Source organism: Polyodon spathula, chromosome 6 (assembly GCF_017654505.1).
Source record: "Polyodon spathula isolate WHYD16114869_AA chromosome 6, ASM1765450v1, whole genome shotgun sequence".
NCBI classification, from domain to species: domain Eukaryota; kingdom Metazoa; phylum Chordata; class Actinopteri; order Acipenseriformes; family Polyodontidae; genus Polyodon; species Polyodon spathula.
The window spans coordinates 42,307,063-42,330,880 of NC_054539.1; the positions used below are offsets into that span (position 1 = coordinate 42,307,063).

A 23,818-nucleotide genomic window follows, 5' to 3' on the forward strand; every position below is an offset into this window, starting at 1 on the left:
GTGAAGCTAGTGTGGGATATTGGGAGAGACTCTCCTTACCTATTTTTTTTTCAGGATGATTATTTATTTATTTATTTATTTATTTCCCATTTGTTTTCTTTTACAGGTTGTACAGGCAAGTAAATAAGTGTTCATTGCTTCATTCCTGGTAGTTTATGACCAATTTGTCAGTAATGCCGCTCTACTACATCTTGTGACATTAAAAGTCGACAAAATGAATAGTATATTCCTTGAAAAAAAGGATTTTAAACATGATGTTGTTTTGGCATTATAGTCTAATACTAGAAATTACAAACAAAAAAAGCCGGTTTTGGTACCGATGCTGAAGCAGTAGAGTGTTCATGTTAAACTGCAACGGTGTGTTTAACGGTGTGTTACGTTTAAGTTCCCAAGTTGTGTTTTCATTGGTCATTTCCTCTCAAGTAAAGGCTTTCATTTGATCCAATGTAATAGTAATGGATAAAGTAGGTCCTACTTTTTGTTTAAACGTGTTTTGTACATTGCAGTTCAGCAGACAGAACTTACAAATATTGTTACATATTTACCAATATCTGGCATAATTAAGAATTCTGTTCAAAATAATATAATGTCTGCCGTGTGAGTGCATGCATTTGCTGCTGAGTGACAGGAAGGAGATCGAGGCATACGTTAAAGTTGATATGCCCAGCAGGTGAACAAGATTTATTTACATATCAACACACGAACAGCTCACATGACACTACCAGCAATGATAGCACACGGAGTACATACAACACCATGTACGCAAACTTTGGTGGGATCTACAATCTCTTCTATAATCTGTAATCTTGGGATCTATAATCTTCTCTGCTACTCACCTGGCAGTCGGTGGTTTCGACTTGCTTTCTCACTCTCTCACAGACACACTGTGCTGAAGAGCTTGGTCATTGCGGATAAACGGTTAGGGCAGATGCACGGCAGACTACTGTAGTTATAGTCCTGATTTTATATTGAGCTGCTCTGCTTTAAGAGAGTGATGTAACTGTATGTGCTGCAGTGCTTGCAGGGACGATGGGGGAGAGTCACAAAGATGGCCGGAGTGGGCGGTGTCAGACCAGAGCCAGGAAATATAACAACAAGAGAGGTGGAGTTTGGTGGAGCTGAGCTAATACTTTCGCTCAGCATGTAATAAATAAACAAACAGACAGAAAATAAACGGTTGTAACAATACAAAAACAGGACACTGCACATTTGCCAAAATAAACAGACAAACAAAATGGACCAAACAAAACGCGGTGAGCTTCTTTTACTTTACGTTATTGTTAGATTTTGTAGCAGGGGAGATCTGTGCTGACTCTGCTGGCGTGTTCACGATGCTGCAGGAAGAGGGCGGCAGTCGTCCAGCAACCGCCTGTGAGTCATGGTAGTGACACAGGGAGGTGGGGGAAAGTGGGTGTGTGGACTTTCCCCCGCTCTGAATGGCTGAGAGACGGGTGTTGGGGAGATTGTTAGCCCTATATGTTAATGCTCTGGTGTTTCCTCAGGTCTGCCCTGTTAAACGTGCCGAGAGTGCGGAAGCTCTGGTCCAGGACCGGGAATCAGCCAGGAGAAAATGAAAGAGTCTCACAGCGAGTATTGTAAAAGAGCAGGCTAGTTAGCCGGCAGTGTAGGATGGTGGTCCGGGTTGCACGGGTAGGGGGGACTGGGATATAGCTGTCAAGTGCAGCACCTTTTCTTTGTAGTTTTGTTACTGTTTTATTTTCCCTGTTTCTTTGTGCCTTCTGTTTTGAATTATTGTTTCGAAGCACCTGCAAGGGTGCCGGTATTGTGTACCATCGCTTGGTATGCCTGTGGTTCTGTTTACCATCGTTGGTCAATCAGACCACGGACCCACAGCGCCATCTGTGGGACAAAAGAAAAAATAGCAACCCGAAATAAAACTGGGCACCTGTGCTGTGTTGCCAAATTCACCTGTCTGTCTCCTGTTTCAGTGAATTACCCACCACCCTTCCACAGTTTTATACTCTTTACCTCCGTCTCCAATCCCGTTCACCACTCATCGAACACACAACATTTAACAGAAAATAGGAGTTATGGGGAAGTTCTGGTTGTAGTACAAGCCTGTAGTGCATTACTTTTGGCAGCTTCAAACTTGCAAGACTATGTTAGCAATAAGACACTCCAGGGCGTTGGTTGTGCTAGAATAACCGCACGCCTAGGGCCGTAGTAAGGCACAAGGCCGTAGGCCCCTGGAAGTGCAGTTCTTCTAGCACAACTAACACCCTGGAGTGTCTTATTGTGGTTATAAAATGGGTTGCTAGTTTTTAGAAATAAAGATAGAAACATCTTTATTTAACAATGAATATATTTTATATTTATTTTTCCTAAATATATTACTACACTAGGAAGAAAGGTCCAATAAATGTAATAGTCCCAATGAATTTAATAGAAAACAATTTTTTTTAATAATAAGTTAAATAAATTCAAATAAATTAAATAAATGATCAGAATGTTTTCAGTATTTGTCTCATGAAGTTGACTGTACCAAGGAATGTACAGTTTTCTCAGTTAAATGGCTGGATACACAGTTGGGCAGATTATGCAGTAGGTGGCACTGTTTGGTGAGTAGGGGAGTTTGTTTCTGCCTTATGTTTACGAGTTGATGACGGTACTGCAGAGAGGATGTAACACCAGGACTTCCTTTCTTTCTCAGCTGTTGCCCAATAGCTTCTTAAACTACCTTATAAAATGGTTTGGGAGATTTTATAAGGTAGTTTAAGAAGATACATCACAACATCACCCTGCTGTACCCCAAACTTCAGTTTGTTTAAGTCTGTTTGGGGTACAGTAGGGTGATGTTGTGACTTGTCTTTTTGTTGTCGTGTGTACAATTGGCTTCAATTATATTAATTTCAGCAGTACCGAGAGAGAGAGGTGTTTTGTAGTACTCACGTTGTTGTTTTTTTTTTTTTTTTTTTTTTTTTATATTGTGGACATTGGAGTCACCAAACAAGTTAAAATTTACATGGAGGAAGTCTGACGTATTATTATTATTTTGTTTTTATTAGGGAAAAAATGGCAGCCAATTAATTTTTTTAAACTTTCTTAAACGCTCGCCACAATATCTGTTTGTAAAAAGTCTTGCTAGGACATGTTTTTACATGTTGGTTGTACTGTAATAATTCAGTGGCTTGAAATGCCTATCAACCAATCAGGACACAGATATCTCCCAACATATTTTATAATAGTTAATATTCCTTTTTGTTAGGAAAGCCATAATCAAGTTACTGTATACCGAGGAGACACAAGAATAAACATTACCTGGATTGGTTTCACAAACATCTGTCTAGAAGTGAGTTTCTTTCTCCAATACTTTATTACAATACTCTCCCGTTAAGAGAATACCCCTCAGGAAGCATACAAAGTGTTCTTATAGACGGAGTTAGCTACCAGACACAGTATGAATCAGTAAATAAATACTTTTGTATTACTTGACGCAAAAAGAAGTAAACCGCACACTTGCAATCTCTTTAAAAGAAACACATTTATATTTAGCCAATGTTTCGGTACCAGAGTACCTTCAAAATAAACCAGAGAGGGATAAAGGTCAACAAACAAATATTTGTTTTCTGTTAATTTTCTGTTTCTTCGCTTTGACCGTCTCAAAGCAAGACATTCCCGGGCCGCCTCCCCTTATGCTACGGAGACCCACTGATGATGTGGCTGGTGCCGGCTAGTGCCCCCTTGGTCGCTGTCATTTGGACTACCTGTCCTTTGGAGTGCCCATATACTAAAATAAAGGGTGTGTAGCGCGTGCAACATTTTTCGTGCTATGATGACTGGCAAATGAATCATTTAACTCGCCTTATTTGTGCATATAGTGAATAGAGCAGTAACGCCTTCCTTTTTGCGTGCAGTATGGGTTTCTTACCATGCAGTATTTCAGATAATTTACCATCATTTAGTGCATGAGGCCCATAGTATCCCAAATCAAAAAGTCTGACAATTCGAGCAGTTGTTCAGCTTCCATGCAGGTTATCTATCGGTGCATCTTTTTTCGCTGTAGTCACAGCAGACAAACACCAGGGGTGTGTTCATTAAGCAGAGCGCTCTCTTGTGGCGCCTCGTAACATGTTAGCAGTTACTGAACGGTCTGTAAGGAATGAGCAGTTTCCCAATAGCAGGCAAGAAATATCTGTATTAAAGCAGTTGCTTTAAGCGAGTTTGTGTGTCTATATATATATATATATATATATATATATATATATATATATATATATATATATATATATATATATATATATATAGTGAGCGGGTAGGTGCACACGAAGAAAACAGACAGTAGGTTCCAAAACAAAGCAAGTCTTTATTCCAGTGTTCTATACGGCTTGCTCTTATATTGCAGTGTCCAAAAGAATGTAAACAGTTCAAACAAGATTTCAAACAAAAACAAAACCACCAAGACAAAAATGCTGTTGTAAACCAACTCGACCAATAACCACATCCAGTTGGTGAATAGGTAATTCCACCTGGGTTTTGGGTTTTTCCTAGCTTGCTTGGTTTCTTCTTTAGGAAACCCTTCTCCTACCCTTATTCTGCAGTACATTCCCTTTGCGAATCCTAGCAGCGGACAGGCCGTTCCTCGTAGCCCCTGTAGAGAACAGGGAATTGCAGATGCAAAGGACCACAACGTTATCCGACACTGATTCCATTTATCCCATTCCTGTCTTATTGTAGATAATCCTCAGAAGTTCTCAGGCAGGCAAACAAAACAAACAACCCACCAGACTGGCGGCACATGCTCCCTTTTACCAGCCAGGCATTTGGCTGTTACAAGCTACAGGTGTGGGCCAATTAAGGCCAATGATAGTCTAACAATAGTCAAACCCTAATTGCCTACCTAACCACACCTGCAGCCTGTCGGTCCGTTAACTCCTTTACGTCATGGCAGGCATGTATGCTGCCCACAGGTCCATCTGATCGTTACTGGCAACCTCTGTGGGCTCATACCAAGCCTGCCATGAATGACTCCTGGTGGTAAACTTGTGAGCTGGCTCACTATATATATATATATATATATATATATATATATATATATATATATATATATATATATATATATATATATATATATATATATATATATATATATATATATATGTGTGTGTGTATATATATGTGTATATATATATATATATATATATATATATATATATATATATATATATATATATATATATATATATATATATATAATAGAATATAATATATATATATATCTATATATATATATATGATATAGATATATACATATTAATTACTACTACTCCTAATGTACTACTACCATAATGTAAAGTTACTGACACTTTTCGTTTTGATTTAACATCCTGAGGCATGAGCAATATTTGTCTAGTTTTATAAATAGTCCATATTTCCTTTTCTAACACTATCGTCACTTACGCAGTGTGTGGGGGGGGTTGTAAATTTGTTTTTTCAGCTTTTTTGGCACACTGGCCCATTTTCCTGAGTTATGAAACAGAAGCCATGTGCACTGTACTCTCTCTCTCTCTCTCTCTCTCTCTCTCTATCTATCTATCTATCTATCTATCTATCTATCTATCTATCTATCTATCTATCTATCTATCTATCTATCTATCTATCTATCTATCTATCTATCTATCTATCTATCTATCTATCTATCTATCTATCTATCTATCTATCTATCTATCTATCTATCTATCTATCTATCTATCTATCTATATAATGTTAATGGGCCTGTGTTTTTCATTACTACCAGCCAAACTGCAATGTCTGCCTGTCCCGGGCTTTCGGGCCATAATTAATGTTGAACACTGAATTGTAGACTGAACCAGCAGCAGCCCAAGTTTTCATATTTGAACAGGAACCTTACAGGGAGCTTCCACTGGGACGTAACAATTACTGCAAAGTAAAATCTGAATTGTGTAGCCCAGTCATAGTTTTGTGTGGCTTTTCTCCTCTCCTAAATTCATGAAGCAGTGAAGAGCCATAACAGTGTAACTGAATGATTATCTAATAATAAAGAAGTCACTTGTGGATTGAGTCTTTGCTTCATTTCCAGATGAAATGCCAGATATTGTTAAAAACATATATATATTTTTTTTACATATTTCAGAAATTGTAATACATTCATACTTGTGTGGCCTAGCTAATGCAAAGTACAGTAAATTTGCCCGGCTGGCAATACAGTTGGTTTATCAGGTGGTGGAACAATTTGACCTGTGTGAAAACTTGATGAGGATCTATATGGGCAATGTGATAGCCAAACATTTACAGGTAGCTGGTGTGATACTCACTGTGCAAATGTTAGGGCGCCTTCCTAAATTATGCACAGTGCTTTTGACTGACCTGTTGTAATTAAATACTGCCCCAGACTATCAGTGTATCAAATGTTTTCGTTCTGTTACTGCAGTTAACTGAATTAGGTTTATTATTATGTTCTTATAAAAAGCTACAAAGCATCAGCAGCATGGTATTATTATACTGCAGGTCATTTTTTCACGCCTCATAACCCCACCGTCTTTATTTATTTATTTATTTTAAGTTAAATAAAACCTTTCTTTGCTGGTAACTATATGGGTGGCAAACTTTATCATCTAGGTACTGCTTTCCTACTTAGTTTATAAGTATTTTTGTGCATGATTTTGCCTGCATTTGCTTGGCTGATTTAAAATATGAACAAGCAACTGGAATTAGACAAGGATTAAGAAGAAAAAAAATCACATTGTTAGTACTACTGTTTTACTCCTCAAATACAGTAGCGGATTGTCCTATATTACTCTTGTAAGCTGAACCCATGTAACATCACATGATTCCATGTGATGCACTGATCATCACCAAACCTAGAAAGCTTCCATTTTGAATTCCGATTTAATGAAATTTGTGCCCTGAAACCGAACATTTAAAGTGATCTGTGCTTTAAGTCTCTCTCTCTCTCGCTCTCTCCCTCTCTCTCTCTCGCTCTCTCCCTCGCTGTCTCTGTCCAAAGGAGCTGTATAATCTGAAAGCACAAGGATAGTAGCAAATGAATGAATGAACTAAAGGACAGTGATCTTTGTGGCACAACTGCAGACGACAGATAGTAAAATTATTGCTTGTGGTAATGAAAACGCATCATCCACAGTAGGTAGTCATTTTTTTTTTATAGGTTTGTCTGTTCATGAGTGTGACAGGCTTATTTCTTTTTACCATCTCTTTTGCTACAGTGATGTTTTTGACTTGAAGAGGGTGGCGCTTGCTGTTTCCTTCTGCTTTCTCTAACATTCCTCTAATCTGTAGGTAACACACTGTAAGCCGCTGGCTCGTTCCAGGTTTGGTTGAAGCAGAATTTATTTTTTTTGCATAGGTGGCTAGGAACTAAACCTTTTTTTCATTAAGTTGCATAGCATGTCAGAGCTTTCAAAGCATTGCCCTGGATGCACTGTAGGACCCAGCTGCAGAGGACTAATGGATTAACCAAAACATAGTAGGGAGTGCTCATAATTCTGATTTATTATCTTCATATGTTTTGTTATAGAAAATATTTGACATAACATTGTGATGGCTCATTAGTACATGAAGAGTATTGTATATGGTACAGTATTAGGGTATATTAATTTTGGCATACTGCATGATGTCAAGTACAGTATGTGTATACTACTATATGCCCAAAAGGTCTATAGTTTTGGCTAGCTAGTGACAAAGCTATGATTTCTAGCATGGTACAAGTGAGGCTTTTTTATTTCTGCATGTCCAAAGAAGACATTTTTAAAGCAGAACAGGACAAAATAGGATTATATAAACATTTCGAAGTCTTATTTGTACATATTTAAGAAAGTTGTTAAATTATATGCCAGTCTTGAAGATAGACATCAAATATAATGTTTCCTGTAAAATGTTTTCAGTTTCGTATAACAATTATGTCGGTCTCCTTTTTTTAAATTTCGGTTGTGGATACTGAGCTGTAACAGCTTGAATACAGCATGTTAATGATGTTTTACTGCTGAGTAAGTAGATGTGAGTAGAGAAGGAAAGAATAACCCTGCAGATGTAATAAAAATTGATCAACGAACAACACACAGTTAAACTGTGAAATGTGTAGAGCAGTGAAAAGACACCATGCAATTATGATTCTTATAAAAAAAAAAAAAAAAGGTTTGTCTTTTCTGCATGTTTGTTACCGGAAGTGTGCTTAAAATAATGCAGTTATTTTTAGTGATGTGTTCGTGTTTATCTACTATGCATCTAAGCCTGTTTCAAATGTAGCCATGGCTAACCAAAATATAATAGAACCAAGAGTAGGTCTTGTTTAAGTCTTGATATTCTGCTCTTTGACACATTTTATGCAGAACTAAAACAAATACAAAGTATTTCTTATTTACAGATAAGTATAAATGACATGGTATTTTGTTTAACTTAGTTTCAATGTACATTTTTAAATGACCGACTTAAAATCAACAACAAATAGATTATATTCTTATTTATTTATTTTATTTTTTTAAGGTTTAATGTGCTTGCTTAAAAGGTTTAGCTTAATTATAAAATAAAATGAATTAAAGCAATGGTATCTTTTTCACACACAAACACACATTTATTTTTCTCCACAAGCTTTAGTTCTGAAAAATGAGGTATTGTTATTTGTCCAGGGCAGGTTCTCAGTTTGAGTGTGCTAGGTGTGCCTTGGGTTTTACACCCACTACACCCGCCTACACTATTTCGAGTGACACCCTCTTAGTCCAAGGGGCATTTGTTGCTCCTAGGACATCTGGACATTTGTTACTGCACTGTGCCAGGCTTATATTTGCAGAATTACATTTTTGTTTAAATATATTTTTATAATTTTTTGAAAGATTATATTTAGAAAAACAGTAGTACATACTTATTTACTATGGTATTTAAAAACGATCAAGACGTTGGAAAACAAAACATCTCCACAATTTAAAACCATTTTTTGACTGAAGTGCCTCAAATTCATATCTACAAAAAAAAAAAAAAAAAAAAAAAAAAAAAAAAACTTAATTGATTTTCATGTGCAGTGTATCTGGAATATTGAATTGTGGGTTAACCCCTTATGGTACACAAGGAATTGTGTGGTTGGTCAAACAGTTTCTTCAGTACATTTGAGAGTGACTCAAGTGTCATGAGGGAACTGACTGTTTGGATGACTAGATCCAACCTGTCGGCAAATTTTAAACCCTGTTTTGTGCACCATATTGCAAAAATAAGAAAGTTAGCATAATTTCTATTTGTGGGACACGTATGTCCCTTCTAGCTTAAAGGGTTAATATCTAGCTGAAAGACACAATAAAGCAATGAGCAATGGTAGCAAGTGTAGCCTGCGTTATTTTAGAATGTAGCTACAGTACTGTAAACCATGTCTGTCTCACATTTAGTCACAGTCATTTAGTGGCTAAAAGGGTGTTTTTATTAATAGTATTTTTGGTTAAAGCCCTTTTAGCCAGATGCTCTTAACTCTGGCATGTTTTTTGTTTTTATACATTTTTTAGTATGGTTGTCCCTTTGCAAAGTTTATTATGAAAGGTTTAATATATTAAATCACTCTTGTTGAACTGTATTGGCATTAACTGTGATGTTGCTGCTTTACTGAACATTTACCGTAAAAAATTTTGTATAGGTTACACTGGTGTGTAAAAGTCACTCTCCCCTTTTTGAGACTTTTAGAAAACCATTTTTTTGTGTTTTAAAATACTTTTTTTATTTTTACAATTGATTTTTTTTCCTTACATACTCAACACTGATAAAGAAAAATACACAGGTTTAGTTTCTAAATAACTCTTGTTTGCAACATTTTATTCCATTAATTTTACAGTTAGAAGCTATTCAGATTTTCAAAAATTCTAAACATATAGATATAACACTTTAACTTTAAATTCCATTAGTAACAGTGTAAACCACTGACAAATGGCACTTGAATGGATTTAAAAAGTAATAATTAACAGAGTGTAAAATCAAGTTATACATCCTACATCACATCTGTATTAACCTATTTTATTTTAGCTTATCAAATACCCAAACACTTCAAGAGCGTACCTCCTTTGCTTTATTAAACATTCCTTCCAAAACCATACGTAGCTTTGGCTTTTACAAATTCATTGTATTAATTCAAATTTAAAAGAAAAGTATTACACAGTGCTGCTTGCCTCAATTACAAAAGCAAAAAATAAATAAAAATGTTTTCTGCATCAGGCCAGAAAGACAGACTTTTCTTGGCTCATTTTTTTTTTCTCGACATACTTAAGTTTGTCTTTTTTCCATCTCCAGTCTTGTTTTTTCAGCATTGCGATTTGCCATGCATTTCATCAAATTCAACAACGCACAATTTCAAACTTGTTGTGTAGCGTTTTCAGTTTTTTGTGTGACTGTCCTACTTTATCCAGTGTCAAAGACACCTGCATTGTTATAGCATTGCAGTTACAATGAATGGAAGACTTGATAAGTTTACTGTGCTTTCTAACCAAGAGCTTTTTGCTACGGATCCCAGGGGCAGATTCATTCTGAATAGGGAAGTTTATAGAGATGGACAGCCATTATGTTAACAGTGAAGCAGTATAAAGTACATGCAGTGTGATTGTAACTTGATTCACGCAGGATTCATGCGTTAATATAGAGTGAATGCCGTGTAGACATTGCAGGAATGGTCTGTGAAAGTAGCGTGACGCTTGGGTGATGAATGCATTGAGATTGAGTGTCACTGGGGCTGCGAGCTAAATGCTTGTACACAACTGCTCTTTACAGAGTGTCACGTCGGCAGTGATTCCCTATCAAATACAAAATGTAACCATTACCTAATGCGTTTTTATCCTTAAAACCATGAAAACCTGAATAGATATATCAAATCTGCACACAGTGCCTGTGACGCAGTCACCCCCTAGGGCATAAAAGGATTGCTGACACAAACGTTGTCTTAATTTTTTCCTTTCACTGACCTGAGAGAGAGATCTACGCACAGGTAAGTATCACTTATATCTGATTTTATCTGATTTTCGCTTGTGTTTTACACATACTGCGATTATTTACGTGCTTTTAGTAATTACCAATTACTCGTTTGTGCACTCAGCTGTGTTTTTTGTTAGTCCCTTAGCAGCCTTGGGCTCCACCGGCCCTTCACCAGGATCGAACACCTTAAGTCAGCTCCTGTATTTCTCTCTTAAGGTGCTAGCTCGGTGCAGCTTAAAAATAAAAAAATAAATGTTTATTATAAAAATTCTATTAAAATAACAATACGTTTTTTCTACAATATTGTGAAAGAAACTATTTTCTCTGTATTTTCTGTTTTTGTTTTTTTTTTTTTTCCCCCCACAAAATTACTAAAATTACCGAGACACACGCTCAGGACTAGCTGCTTGAAGTTTTTCCTCTCGTTGCCACATTAAGCTGTGCTTGCAGAATTAATGTGAAGACTGTTAGGGCTCTAGCAGTAGGCTTTCCCCAGTTTTCAAGCTGCTGGTTAGCCAAGAGCGTTATATAGTTGGGCTTCCCTATATTTACTTTTGTGGTAACTGTTTGCAGTTCTTCACACAGTATCTTGCTGCCACTTTTGGTCCTTGCTTGCAATACCACTGTGAAGGCGGTCAGGCTGACAGTGGGCTCCTCCAGTCTTGGCTAGCCAGAAGATATACAGGTGGGCATCCCTGTATATTGCTTCTTCGGTAACTGTAGGTCACTGATCTACCACCGTTCTTAGTGAGTGAGGTCACTGAAACGGTAGTGTACCGTGCTCTGTACCGTACCATACCGTTTGCATTGTACTGTGCATTGTACCATTTGCACTGTACCATGTGCACCGTGCATTGTGCTTTTAGCTCCTTGTGTCTTTTCAAAGTGCATGGTAGCTATTCTGGCCCCATTGAGACAGGCATCTGAGTACTCAATTACTTCGATGACTGGCTCACACAGAACTCATCATGACCACCTTCGTCGGTTGGGCCTATTCGTGAATCGTTCAAAGAGCCAGCTCACACCCTTGCAGACAGCCTACTAATTTGGGAGTGCGTTTGGATTCCAGGCCCATGCCGTCCACTCTGTCAGAAGACACAGTGCAGAGAATAGCCACTTGTCTGAAGCTTTTTCAGCTCAACAAAAAAATTCACAGTAGTGATGTTTCAGAGGCTTCTGAGCTTGATGGAAGCAGCTTCCCAGATCCATCCTTTGGGTCTTCTGTGTATGCACCCTCTCCAAGGCTGATTCAACAGCAGGGTTTTTCAGCCCGCATTGAACTGCGGTCGCCTGCTGAAAATGTCTCAGCACTGTCTGCAGGCGCTTTCCTGGTGGACACAGCCTGCTCACCTGTGCTTAGGCTTAGCGCTTGGCAGCGTCACCAGAAAGAAGGTTATCGCCACATGCGTCCAGCCTCGGCTGGGGCACCGTGTGGAACGGCAGAGGAGCTCAAGGAATATGGAAAACCCCTATGGCAGGGTCTCCATATAAATATTTTGGAACTGCAAGCAGTGTTTCTAGTCTTGCAGTTTTTTTTACAGGAGCTGCAAGGGAGAAATGTGCTTGTCTGGACAGACAATGCTACTATGGTGGCCTATATAAACCACTGGACCTCTTTTTCAAGGGGAGTCCCCAGTGACTCAGAATGGAGGCTTCACTCGGAGGAGGTGAGCCTCATTTGGCAAAAGTTCGGGAGAGCACAGGTGGACCTGTTTGACTCCCAAGAATCAAATTATTGTCCCCTCTGATTCTCCATAACAGGAGCCAGGGATCTGCTAGCAATAGATGCCTTGGCGCACCAGAGGCCGAGGCAGCTTCTGTATGCCTGGTAAAGATCAGGCAGGACCTGGCCAGGGTGCTACTAGTAGCCCCTTATTGGCCCAGGAGACTGTTTTTCAAACATAGTGCATGCCCAAGGGTTTTGACCCCATGACCTGGCCCATGGCAGCAAAACTGCAATTTTTACAGGACCTATTTGATGAGGGGAAATCCCACTCTCCCAGTAAAGGTCTATTTGGTAGCCATTAAAGATTGATCCAGTCTCCTCAGGAGGTCATTTCCTGGTAGGGCAGTTTTTAAAGGGTGCTCTACAGCTTTGGCCGCCTATGAAGGACATTGTCCTTCATTAGAGGCTTAACATGGTGCTTGCAGCACTTATGAAGCCCCCCCATTTGAGTCCTTTCATTCAGCTGAGCTGAAATATTTGTCTATGAAAGCAGATTTTTTGCTTGCAATCACATCCGCTAAGCAGGTGGTTGAGGTGCAAGCATTTTCAATTGCAAAAGCCTGCTTAATTTTTGGAGAAGCCGGGGCAAAATTTACACTTCATAACCAGTCCTGCTTTTTTTTCCCCAAAAACCATCTCGGCATTCCACATTAACTAGACGGTGGAGCTTGAGGCTTTTCATCCACCTCCTTCCAGTCTGACAAGGAGCGACATCTCCATATGTTTTGTCTGGTGCAGGCTTTAACGTATTATGTGGACAGAACAGAGAGTTTGAGGCTGAACAGTTTTTCATCTGTTATGGGAAAGGGACCCATGGGAAAGCTCTGTCTAAACAGAGGCTGTCAAAATGGATCAAAGACACAGTTAAGACTGCTTATGAGCGAGCCAACTTGCCCCCTCCAGAAAAGCTCACTGCCCATTCCACCAGGGGCATGGCAACTTTGTGGGATTTTTTCCAAGGCGCATCTGTCAGGGTCATTGCGATTCAGAGGTGTGGTCCACTCCCCATACTTTTAGGCGGTTCTGTCGGCTGAATGTTGTGGCTCCACAAAACCCTGGTTTTGGAACAAGAGTGTTAAGGGCGGCCTCGCATACATTGCATTGGTGTGTTAGCTGCTCCCCCCTTTTTAAGGGTCCTGCAAAATGCCTAAAAAATCAATTTATACAACAGTTTTTACGGTAGTTAGCAATATAACTTGATATTTCCTATAACAGTTGATTAAATATGATTGTATGCCATTTTAACTCAAAAGTATATACAATATATTCAATTTTTAAATTTAATTATTCCTGGAATTCATTCCTGTACAGCTTATTTGCCACCTTCTAATGTGCAACACAGCGCTGTCTGGGGCAAGACAGATAAAAGCTACTGTGACCATATCAAACCAGTAACATAGCAAACTGAGTTCAGTAAGCTTGTGTATTACTGTAAGTAAAACAGCAATGTGTGGTAAGAAGCTGACTAGCATCCTGATCATTCAAGCAGACGGTTTAAGATGGGAAAGAATAAACTTGTATTTTAATGTTGCAATAACATCAAGGGGGAAAAAAAAAAGCTATTTCCAAACATTTCTATCGGTCAAAAGGTGCTTATTGGAGAAGTTATTTTGTTTGACAGCTATTGGAGCTGTACAGGTTGTTCTTTATGAGTTTGTATTGCTATCACAAGCTTGGTTTTTCCATGTTAGAATAGTCTTTCAAAACTCAAACCACTATCTTTTTAAATGTTTTGTTTGTTGTTAATTAAGTGTTGGTTTTGTGCACTGCTACTGTAGTCTCCACCAGGACGTTAACCCTCACATTCCTACACCACATGCCTTGGTGCTTTTTGGAAGTGTGCAGTAAATGGCGACTGTGTGCAACATTCTCTTTTGTAGTGAATATTTGTAAGTGTTCCTGTGGTCGGATGCTCTAACCCAGTGCTCTGTTCTCTCACCATCTCTTTCTCCCCAGCACAGACATGAGCAGCGCCAGTAACACCTTGGCCCGAGAGTTCCTGACAGATGTGCACCAACTGTGCAACGCGGTGGCCCAGAGGGCTGAGGCCCGGGAGGAGGAAGAGGAGGAGAGTCACATGGTGGCTCTGGGAGAGTACTTGGTGCGGGGGCGGGGCTTCCTGCTTCTCAGTACCTTGGGTTCCATCGTCGACCAGGTAACACATCCCTGTAGAATGAAAATACGAAAACATCCCAACAGTGACCGACCTACCTTCTTCTGAGGGTGATTTTTATTCACTGAATAGATCTTTTATGCAGTGATAGTTACCCATAGTTTTACTAAAAGGCTTAACTAAATCTGCCAGTGGGTTATCCTTAAATTTAAACAGGGGTATTTAAGCTATACAAACACATATGATATAATATTTTATGGTATAAGGATGTTCAGCACATTGTCTGTGTTTAGTCCATGTGTTTCACTGCCACATAGTTCCATACATTTAAATGTTCCAGGTTGTCTTTTTATGTTTTTTTGTGTGTGTGTGTTTGGTATGGTGAGGGTAAGGTTTGAAGTGGATTATCTCTTTTTTGTAAAAAAAAAAAAAGGAATGTCTGCCTAGTGAGATCCAAGTTCCCCCTGATGATAATGTGTCAGTGTATGTTACAGTTAGTCGTTTCCTTAGCTGAAGCTTGGTCCCAGTTTTTACAGTTATTAAAATGAATTCAGTAAATGGAATGACTTGATTTACAACATTGTTGTTAGTGTTGACACTATACACAACACACACACAAAAATATGAAAAACACATTACAGGTGTTAGTGTAATGAATGTACTGTAGGTTCTAGCTCTGAGAAAGTATGTTGTCATGATCAACATTACGCGAAGTAACTTGTATATACTTATAGTAGCTTATTTTACTAAATACTCATGCAAAGTGTAAATACATTGGGGAAATCATTTAGATAAAGCCTTCCTTAGAAAAATGCATAATACATAGATAAACTTGTTTTAGGGAATGCTCCGTTCCCTTTCAAGTATGAAATGTAACCATTACTGAATGGGTATTTACCTCCGAAAGTCTGAATCCTGAAAATTGTATACCAAAGCAGCTCTTTGATCATGTGATGCAATCGTGGCACCGCCTCCTAGGCCACAAAAGGACTGCGCTCACAGATCTCAGCGCAAGTTTTCTTTTCAAAACTGACCTGATTGGAGAGCATTGTTCAGATAAGTACATTGCTGCTTATATCTGTATATATTTCGTATTCTTTGTTTTCTACACCAAATTATATGTGATATTTAAACTAATGACTGTAATAGTTTTGAACTAATTACGTGTATTTATGTGCACTACAGCCTGTTGCTTGTTACACCCGCTGTGGCCTTGTACCCTGCGTGAAGCCAGCAGCTCGAGTTGCGCCTTCCCAGGGTCCGGCAACATACATCGACCTACTTTGTGCTCTCCCCCCAGGCTCCATAGCTCCAGCTATTTTTTTTCTCATTTTTGCTATTAGCACCATACGAGACATTTTATATGTTTTACGCAATTGTTTAAATATTGTTTTTTCTTGAGAGAGTATTTTCTCTGGGTTTTTTTTTTTTTTCTCATACAGATATACGCGCAGGCCTGTCTGCAGTGTGGTGCTCAGCACACATGCAGAAAGAGCAGCTGCCAGGCTGAGCAGCACTATGCAGGACCGGGATACTTGCATGATGCTGTTTTGGTGACATCTTTTTATCATCACCATTGCGAAGGCTGTTGGTCCATTCTAACAAGCAGACTTCCCCCAGTCTCGTGTGGGCACTGACTGAGTGGTTTTGCCAGTGGAATTTACAGGTGGCCATCCCTGTATGTTGCCACACTGCAGTGACTGCGAACCGGGGAATCCATGCAGAACCAGTACAAAGGTCACCAACCCGGTACTGAACCAGGACTTAGGTTACTGTCCCGGTACTGACCCGGAGCTAAAGCCACCGAACCGGTATCGACCAGGTCCTACATGGTGACAAAGTCACTGAACTGGTCTGAACCAGTACTGACCCGGTGTTAAATACACCCAACCAGTACTGAACCGATCTGGTACCTTCTAGGAAGAAGAGTCGCCATTTCAGGCAATTGGCAAACTCGGAAAAGATGGAAAAGATGTAGGCAGCAGTTTTCTTCCAAGGAACTGTTCTCGCTGAATTGTAGGAATGTTCGGTGCTTAGATCTGGGTGCTTACTAGCGTCAAACCGCCAACTCGCTGGAGTTCAAGCCCAGTCCCCTTCCCTTTCAGGGCGAGACTACAACTTCAGTCACTGACTCAAAGGACGCCGCTGTGGTGTCTCAGGAGGTAGCAACATCTGTTATAAGCCTTCCCACCGCTCGCCTTGCTGTGTCTGGAGAAAATCAGGCAGGACCGGACCAAGGTGCTCCTAGTAACATACCATTTACTTTCTTGTTATTAATGGTCTTCCAAGCGACATTTAAAAAATCCAATACATGGTAATTATTTATTTCTGGGTTGCGTCACAAAATTGGCTGAATGCTAATGCAAAGGGAAACATAGACCTGACTTGAAACTGAAAGAGCTTGCATTTACAAGTGGCATTTGGCCACAAAAAATGGATTAGTATTCATGTTACAGCACTGACTGTAACAAAAACTAATTTCTAAATTATTCCATTTCACCTAAATCACTGTAAACTCAATAGTGCAGTCTTTGCAATCTACAAATAGGCACTTAGTGTGCATTATTCGGTTATTAAAAATGTTGCCACGTAGCCAATAATGCATGTTGAGTATCAGATGTATAAACACTGTGTTTTTTTATTTTGTTTTCAAGAATAGCACTATAAATTATTGACGTGGTTTCATATGCTTCACCGGAGAAGTTGTTCAAGTTGTTTGTGATTTCCATTGAAACATCTGAAAAGTAAAAATCTTATTGGGAAAATCATGGCTGTTTTGTTTCCCATTTTATCCACATCTTAGTCTTTTGTAAGCTTTATAATCATCCCATCTTTAAAATATGCATATGGTTTGAGCTGTCTCCCAAACGCAACAACCGGAGAAGTGACATTTATTGCTTTATTAGTCTGACTCAGACCACGATTTTACAAAATATATAATCATACATGCTTTAGTTACATATTTTACTAAATACTTCTAAATGAGAATGAAATAAATAACTAAAAATAAAAATAAAAAAATACTAGACATTTATAGAATACAAGTAGAACACAGACATTACATTGTGCACTTACATTAATGCGTTGGAGCGTTTTGTTTGTATCCGAAGAAACTGTCGGCATCCAATGCAAACTTTGTTTATGTACAGTATATAAATGTATACCGTATGGTAGTCACTGTGTATTATCTTTGATGCAGACTTTTTTTTAATTATTATTTTTTTTATCTGTCACAGCAACGCATTGCAATTCGGAAACACTGTGCTATTTTATTCCTAGTAACTCCCGTTTCATCATTGAAAAGATTTCTGTTTAATAGAAAATGATTGAGCGCAAACAGCCAATCAGCTTCCAGATCTAGCGGGCTTCTATTTTGCATAGATGCCCACTGGAACGTTGAAGTGCTTAACTGTGAATTAAATTTTAAATCAATCCGCGCATACATACCGGCCTTTCTCTTAACATTCTAATCTACAACTAATCTGATAACATAAAAAGCTACTCAAACATTCTTTTTGACGTTGGGCTAGAGGCAAGCAAAAGCATGTCTAACAATACACAGTATTGAAGGCTCAATTCGCAGTTACTGGACAGCAAATCAACAGGGAAGACAAGATTGGTCCACACTTCTGTCATCGGCTGTATCCAAACAACATCCTCCCTCAAAACCAGCCAGTCAACCTGCCAACCCGGTTTCAGTTCTTTTCGCACCAGCCAATCCACTCCCTGCCTGCTTGAATGATGCCCCGCCTCCAACAACAAGTTTAGAGTCCGACTCAATACTAAATAATTGTATATGTCCAGATAAATTATAATAAGAAGGAATAAGACCCTAATAAATAAATATGTAATAATAATTTAATAATAATAGTATTTTCTCTGTGTGTGTTTGTTTTTCTATTCTAGTTAATGTTAGGGACTATTTTCCTCAGCGGAATGTTAACTGCCGAAATATCAGAGGTTCAAGGTAAATATAGGTTTTAAAGTTTTCTTTAAAGAGAAAATAAAGAAAAAAATCATTTTTTTAATAGCGAGAGAGCCCTCTCGATGTGGGATCTACCGTGTGGTAGATGACCTTGTCTTTCGTTCGTGCCCTCGCCTTCGGCTCGAGACGCATAACTCCAGCCGCGGTCATCTACCACACGGTAGAGCCTGCATTGACGGGCTCTATCACTTAACTATAAACCCATTGCTAAGAAATATACTCAGTAGTGCACTACAGATTTGCATTATTGACGGGCTCTATCACTTAACTATAAACCCATTGCTAAGAAATATACTCAGTAGTGCACTACAGATTTGTACAGGTGTATTACGATTTAAAAATGTATGGTGTCATGTTTATTTAAAACGAGTATGTTTTGTTATTAATAATTTGAATGTATGTTGTTGATTTAAAAAAAATATGGTCTTAGTATTAGAGAGAGCACGAAAAATAAATCAATAACGAAACAAAAGTAAGAAGTAAAAGATAATTGCTACGAGTGCTGGAAGCTTGTTTATTTGCTTTTTGGTGTCAGTGGACAAGATTTGTTTTGTTTTAAACTTTTATTTTTGGTCTGTGAGCAGTGTTTTTTGTTTAAATATTTAATTTATTTTTACTTAATAAAAACGGCGCTATAATGCGTTTTTTTCACCCGAGTACCTAGCTGTGTTGTATCTGTCAGCTTCTGTATCTGGTCTGAGGACGTCATCACCACTCTGCTACCCTGGCACACGTGGTGTCCTGCGGATACCTCCAGTGCCTCCAGGACTCAGGCCAGAACAGCTACTCCAGGTCACTTTTTTTTTGTGAAAGAACATGGAGGAAAGTTTGTGGTACCTGCACTTCACTGTGGTGAGGCATTACAGAAGAGAAAGTCCTGTTCAGAGGGGAAAGGATAGGCCATCTCTCCACAGAGGGATGGAGAGGTATGAAGGCTGGCTGAGGGACCCCAGAACCCCCTGTTGCTAAAAACGGAGGGGAGACCAACCACCTGGATATCCTCCTGGATTTTGTCCAATTGAAGCCCCCAGATGAAGGGGATCACAAGAGGATGTCCAGGGCTGATAGAGGCCTTGGAGGCAATGACCCAGATCGTGAATTTTGTATTATACAGTTTGTATACTGTGTGGAAGTCACAAGAGGATGTGCTGTAGTTACTTTATTCATTTAATATAAACCTTCAAGTGTTATCATATGCTGTAAAGTCAGGTTTTCTTTTAATGTTTGCAAGACTCTAATGTATTTTAAGCTAAAAGCATTTTTATGAAATAGCCATAATTTTATTTTGCAAGGCAGTGATATTTTTGTTTGAAAAGAATACATTTTTCTCTTGTGCGATTTATTTAAAAAAAATAAATAAATGTCTGTATTTCAGCATGAAAACAGAAGATTATCGTATCCAGTGACGACTAGGGAATTAAAAAAGGTCCAATTACTGTATCACATATATTTAGACTTGCTACTTTTCTGTTTTAATCTGTAAAGCTCATTAAATGTCAAATTCCCAAAAAATCTGAGTTCGACTGAAATAAATTTATATTGGATAAACGTCGGTAAATCACTGTTTTATTTTTTTCTTAACAATTGTAATTTCGAAATCATATCCGGTCACTGTAGTTTTAATAATTGCTATCTGTCCCGTCTCCCTTCTGCTCTGAATGGCTAGGGGTCGCTGTCAGTCAACTCAGTGACTACTGTAGTTTCACTGTCAGTCATTTCATTCTGTTCTGACAGTTCTCATTGACTGAAACAGCACTAGAATGACATTTGTTTAAATGACTGTCATTCAAAGCGCCTACTTTGAAATTAATGGGTTAATGTGTAGGTAGGCTTTTGCTGTAGGTATATACGGTGGCAGTTACTAGTTTGATTTGAAAGTAGGGTGCAAGGGGAAAACACTTAGAGTATTATGTGTAATACCCTGAACGGCAGCTGAAGTCTGTGTGTCAGGACGAAGAGGGCCCGTTTGTCTTGCCTTCAGTAACTCCAGGAGAGGGATAGACCTCAGACTCCGGATAATAAGTGCAAGTTAATTCTGTTCAGCTATCTAATGTTTTGTTCTGTGCATATTATTTTTACTTGTAAATCTATGCTATAAAAGTCTCTGTAATGCTGTGGCAAAGTTTCCGCCCCTGTGTGTATTTTCTGTTGTTAATGTTGGTGTGTATTCATTGGTACGCAGGATATAAACAGGTATGTGTAACATGAGTGTTTAAAATGTATATTTGTACTTAGGCATGAAGATTGCACAGCACTTCACGTGCAAGTAAAATGTAATAATATGTGAGCAGGGCGAATTGCACTTTATTAATTCACGTGCAGTTGTACCGCGACTCCAACTGAATGATTAATTAGCCATCGAGTCTCGGTACAGCTGCATAAAAGCTGCATATTTTCACTCTCTTGGGGTTGTGTGTTCGGGAGTGGAGAACGGGGGAGAGAGAGGAGAAGCGTACTTATAAATATCAATTGCTACGAGTGCTGGAAGCACCAGCACCGTACTTGTTTTGTGTAGCGTTCGTCGACCATGTTTTGTTAGTCTCTACTCGTTTTGTTTGTCTATTTATTTTGGCCTCACGTGCCGTGTGCTGTTTTTGTTACAAACCTTTTATTTTCTGACTGTAATCATTTATTAAATGCTGAGCGAGACCACTCGCTCAGCTCCACCAAACTCCACCTCTCTGTCGTTTATTTCCTGGTTCCTGTTTCTGGTCTGACGCCCCCCACTCCGGCTGTCTTTTTGACAAATGCACTTTTATATTCCTCTTTTGATGGCTTTAGACTGTTTTTTTTCATTTGTGTAGGACCTTTATACAAGTTAGAGAACCACTGCACCAGAATGTTGAATAATACAAGAATTGGTCGTTTTGAATATTCTTTTATTCAGTACAAGTGAAACAATTTGTGAATTGAATACTAACAATTGAACCCCAGCATGTATCTACTACAGTACATTACATTTTCTTGAAAACGCATGTATTGTCTTGAATGGCTTGTAGATGTAAGAACATTTCCTAGTAACCCTGAAGAGACAAATACTGTAGTATCATGGTATCATAACATCATGAGTTTTTGTCAGCACTGATAACCATCTCCTTTGACGTTAATACTTCATTTTTGTGGAAAGTGATAACAGAAATGAGAATTGAGACAGGCACTCAAAAGCACAACACTGAAATCTTAAACAGTAATGGCTGTTTCTTAGTGAAATGAAAGAGACTCTGGTGGTGACTGGGAGGGTGTTTGGTAAACTTTTTTTCTGCTCACATAACCCAGTCATGTTTTGCCAGTCAAACCTGAAATTATTTCTGAATTTCCCATGTTTCTAGTGCAAGAACACCACTGGAAGCACTATGATTTATCATGTTCTGTGTGGAAGAGTCATAAAGAAGGTTTTATTCTCATTTTTCTGATCTAATTCGTTAACTTTGGAGCCTGTATATTCAAATGTGATTTATAATTTGCATTCAAATTCAGCATCTAGCTGCTCATGGCATTATCGTGAGAGTAGCAAAGCATAACACTGTTCTCCTGTTCCTGAGCAATGGCATTTGCCAGAGGAGGGAAGGCCTTACAGTATTAAACTGATGCTACAGCCCCCAGGTCCTGATGTTCAATACTGGCTGCTTATGCTCCGGTCCTAAAAGCTGCACTGTAGTCAAAGCCATTCTGAAGATGCCAGGTGGAAGTGTGTCATGCTGTTTTGTCTTCAGCTGGCCACAGCGTGGTACGCATGCACCTTATTTACTTTTAATTCACACTATGGGGCTGCGCTCTCCCCATAGTGAGGAATTCTTTCAACATGAAAGGTTCAGAGACAGTATTTATGGAAACAGTTACACAGAGGCGTAAAATAACCTGCAGAGAACGCCGATTGGCTATTGGAAGTCTGGACTGGCTTTTGATGTAAGTCACTCTTTCGCAGCTTTACATCCAGTACAATATTTGGTAGGCTACAAAAAAATATAATCAGTGTGCTGCTTTCTCAAAAAACACGGTGGTAGTTGCAGCTCAGTAGCTCCCTTTTGTCTGTGGACCCTGTTCTACCCATATTTTTATTTAAAGAGTCATTAATTTCTGCCAATAGGAAACTGAAGATATCCCCTCTGTTCTCAAACAGGAGCTGACCTGCAGGGAAGAGCTGCTCACTTTGCTGCTGTCGCTTCTGCCTCTGGTTTGGAAGATCCCAGTGCAAGAAGAGAAAGCTCCAGGTAGGCGCTTCTTTATTGGTGGTCTGTACTGTGTAGAAAGTAGTTCAAACTTTAAAGCCTAGCCATAGGGGAGGAGCTGCAGTGTTGTCGTTATGTTCGTTGTCGTAAGTTGCCTTGTTTTTGGAAAATGCTGAATTTTATTAACATAGGGCCCTGATTTTTTTATAAAGCTTTACTTGTGTTTTTTTTGTTTGTTTGTTTTTTTTTTTTTTTTTTTTTAATAGCTAGTTTTGTTTTATTACACCAAGTACATCTTAAAAACTACTGTGAATAACCCATGAGTTTAAGCTTTGTGCATAGGGTCCATAATGTGGAAGGCTAGCATTTGAGCATAGATTGTTGTATATTAGTTAAAATAAGGCTTTGTCTTTGCTGTGGTTGACTGTACATACTGTAGGTGTGATAGTGCCAGCAAATTAGATTTAAAAAAGCTTTTTTTTTATTGCTGCTTTGAATTTTTGTAGTTCTCCAAGTGTATAATTTCAGTAGGCATGTCAGAAAAGGTTCTTGATGTGAAATCTATGCAGATGTTATGTAACGGTAGTGCCTCCTGGTTGATCTGGCATGTAAGGACATTAAGCAAGATAATGTCCTTGCTTAAGGTGATATAAGCTTTTTAGTGTACACCACCTTTGTGTGACCAGTAAAATCAATTTTTTTGGTTGTCATCAGTGTTGAAAGGATTAATACTCCTTGCTGTGTACTTAGTTCACAAATTAAAAAATTACACTGAACACAATCAATTTATCCCTAACCATCTGTGAGTAGTTTTCAGAACAAAGGTACAATTATGTTGTAAGGCCTTGACACACAGGATGCGATGCGACAGGCGATTTGTGTCGAACGACACC

At 38.7% G+C, this 23,818-nt stretch overlaps 1 protein-coding gene across 4 annotated transcripts in view; it reads left to right on the forward strand.

The window, feature by feature from the left end:
• Positions 1 to 23,818, forward strand: part of lyst (lysosomal trafficking regulator) — a 180,182-nt gene that overhangs the window by 50,177 nt on the left and 106,187 nt on the right. For all 4 annotated transcript variants that reach the window (XM_041252875.1, XM_041252878.1, XM_041252877.1 and 1 more), the window contains 2 exons: positions 14,615 to 14,813; positions 22,877 to 22,967. In XM_041252875.1, the coding sequence (XP_041108809.1) occupies positions 14,615 to 14,813; positions 22,877 to 22,967 (290 nt within the window). The remainder of the gene's footprint in view (positions 1 to 14,614; positions 14,814 to 22,876; positions 22,968 to 23,818) is intronic.